The sequence below is a fragment of the Trypanosoma equiperdum genome (genome assembly GCF_001457755.1).
Source record: "Trypanosoma equiperdum strain OVI genome assembly, contig: ctg_1162, whole genome shotgun sequence".
Taxonomy (NCBI): Eukaryota; Euglenozoa; class Kinetoplastea; order Trypanosomatida; family Trypanosomatidae; genus Trypanosoma; species Trypanosoma equiperdum.
This window is the reverse complement of record NW_027123130.1, coordinates 4,225-5,277: the sequence shown is the minus strand read 5'-3', so window position 1 is coordinate 5,277 and position 1,053 is coordinate 4,225. Positions and strand designations below refer to the sequence as shown.

Below are 1,053 nucleotides of genomic sequence, written 5' to 3'. Positions count from 1 at the left end.
TTGATACACGCTGTGCCGAGATTGCCGTCATGTGCGCAAACGCACATTATGACGCCTGCTACTGATGTTGGTGGTTTTCCGCTGCCGGCATCATCTTTGCAGCACACTTGTGGGTCTGCCGCGCATCCTGACGTGAACATGTCCGTGTGCGTTAGACCTGCTCGCTTTTTGTCGGGTTTACCGAAGGCTGCTGTTTTTAGCAGTCTTTGCGCCGTTTCTGCGACACTCGACCTTTCAAGGCTTTTCAGCTCCTGCAATTTCTCGGCGATTTTTGAAACTTGTGCCGCTACCTTGGCTACCTCAGATCCGAAATAAGCCTTTTGGTGTGGTTTCAACTGCTCTGCGCCGACTTCTTTGAGGACTCTTAGCTCGGTATCTTGTTCATCTGCTTTGGCAGCTGCTAACCAGGTGGGATAGAGAGCCTTCCATTGTGTGTTCTCTTTGTGTGCGTCCGGTATCTCTTCTCGCCAGTTTCCCTTGCCTGGTTTTGTTTTAAAGACGGCTTTCCATGCTGGGTCACTGAACGTTAGGTTTAGCTGGTGTATAGATCCGACGGCCGGGTCTCCCGTTGTGGTGTCGTTACAGACCGTTATTTTGGTTTCAGCTGCGCTCAAAATCGTGCACAGGTCACGGAATAGTGCTGCGTTTTCACCAGCCGCAACTGCTGCGTTTGCTCTAAGTTTTGGCACGCTCACAAACGCAAGCGCTATCATGGTTTTTAGTACTCGCGGCGTGCATTGCGTTAGCTGTAGCTGAGGCCTAGTCGTGCCATACATTTCTTGAAGTCAGCTGCAAGCCTTCTATTTCTTTGCAGTGCTATCCTCTGTTTATTAACGTGATCTGAAAATGAAGGGAGTCGATCATGGTGTTTTAGTGAACTTTTAGTGCTTCTTCCAGTCTACTCAACTCCAGGGGTCTTTATGAGGTAGCGTTACTGCTTAGCCTGATTTGTGGTCCATTGGCTCGTACGTCATGTATATCACAATTGTTTGCTTGTTACTCTTATTGAAAACTTGTTGTTCGATGCTTACACTTAGCATTACCGTCGTGGGG

The 1,053-nt window shown here is 48.7% G+C and overlaps 1 pseudogene across 1 annotated transcript in view; it reads right to left on the bottom strand.

Moving 5' to 3' along the window:
- TEOVI_000639300:pseudogene overlaps positions 1-713 on the bottom strand; it is a 1,341-nt pseudogene extending 628 nt beyond the window's left edge. Inside the window, exon 1 of the mRNA in view lies at positions 1-713. This exon is cut by the window's left edge and continues 19 nt beyond it. Within this exon, the coding sequence occupies positions 1-713 (713 nt within the window).
- Between the last annotated feature and the right edge of the window lie 340 nt (positions 714-1,053).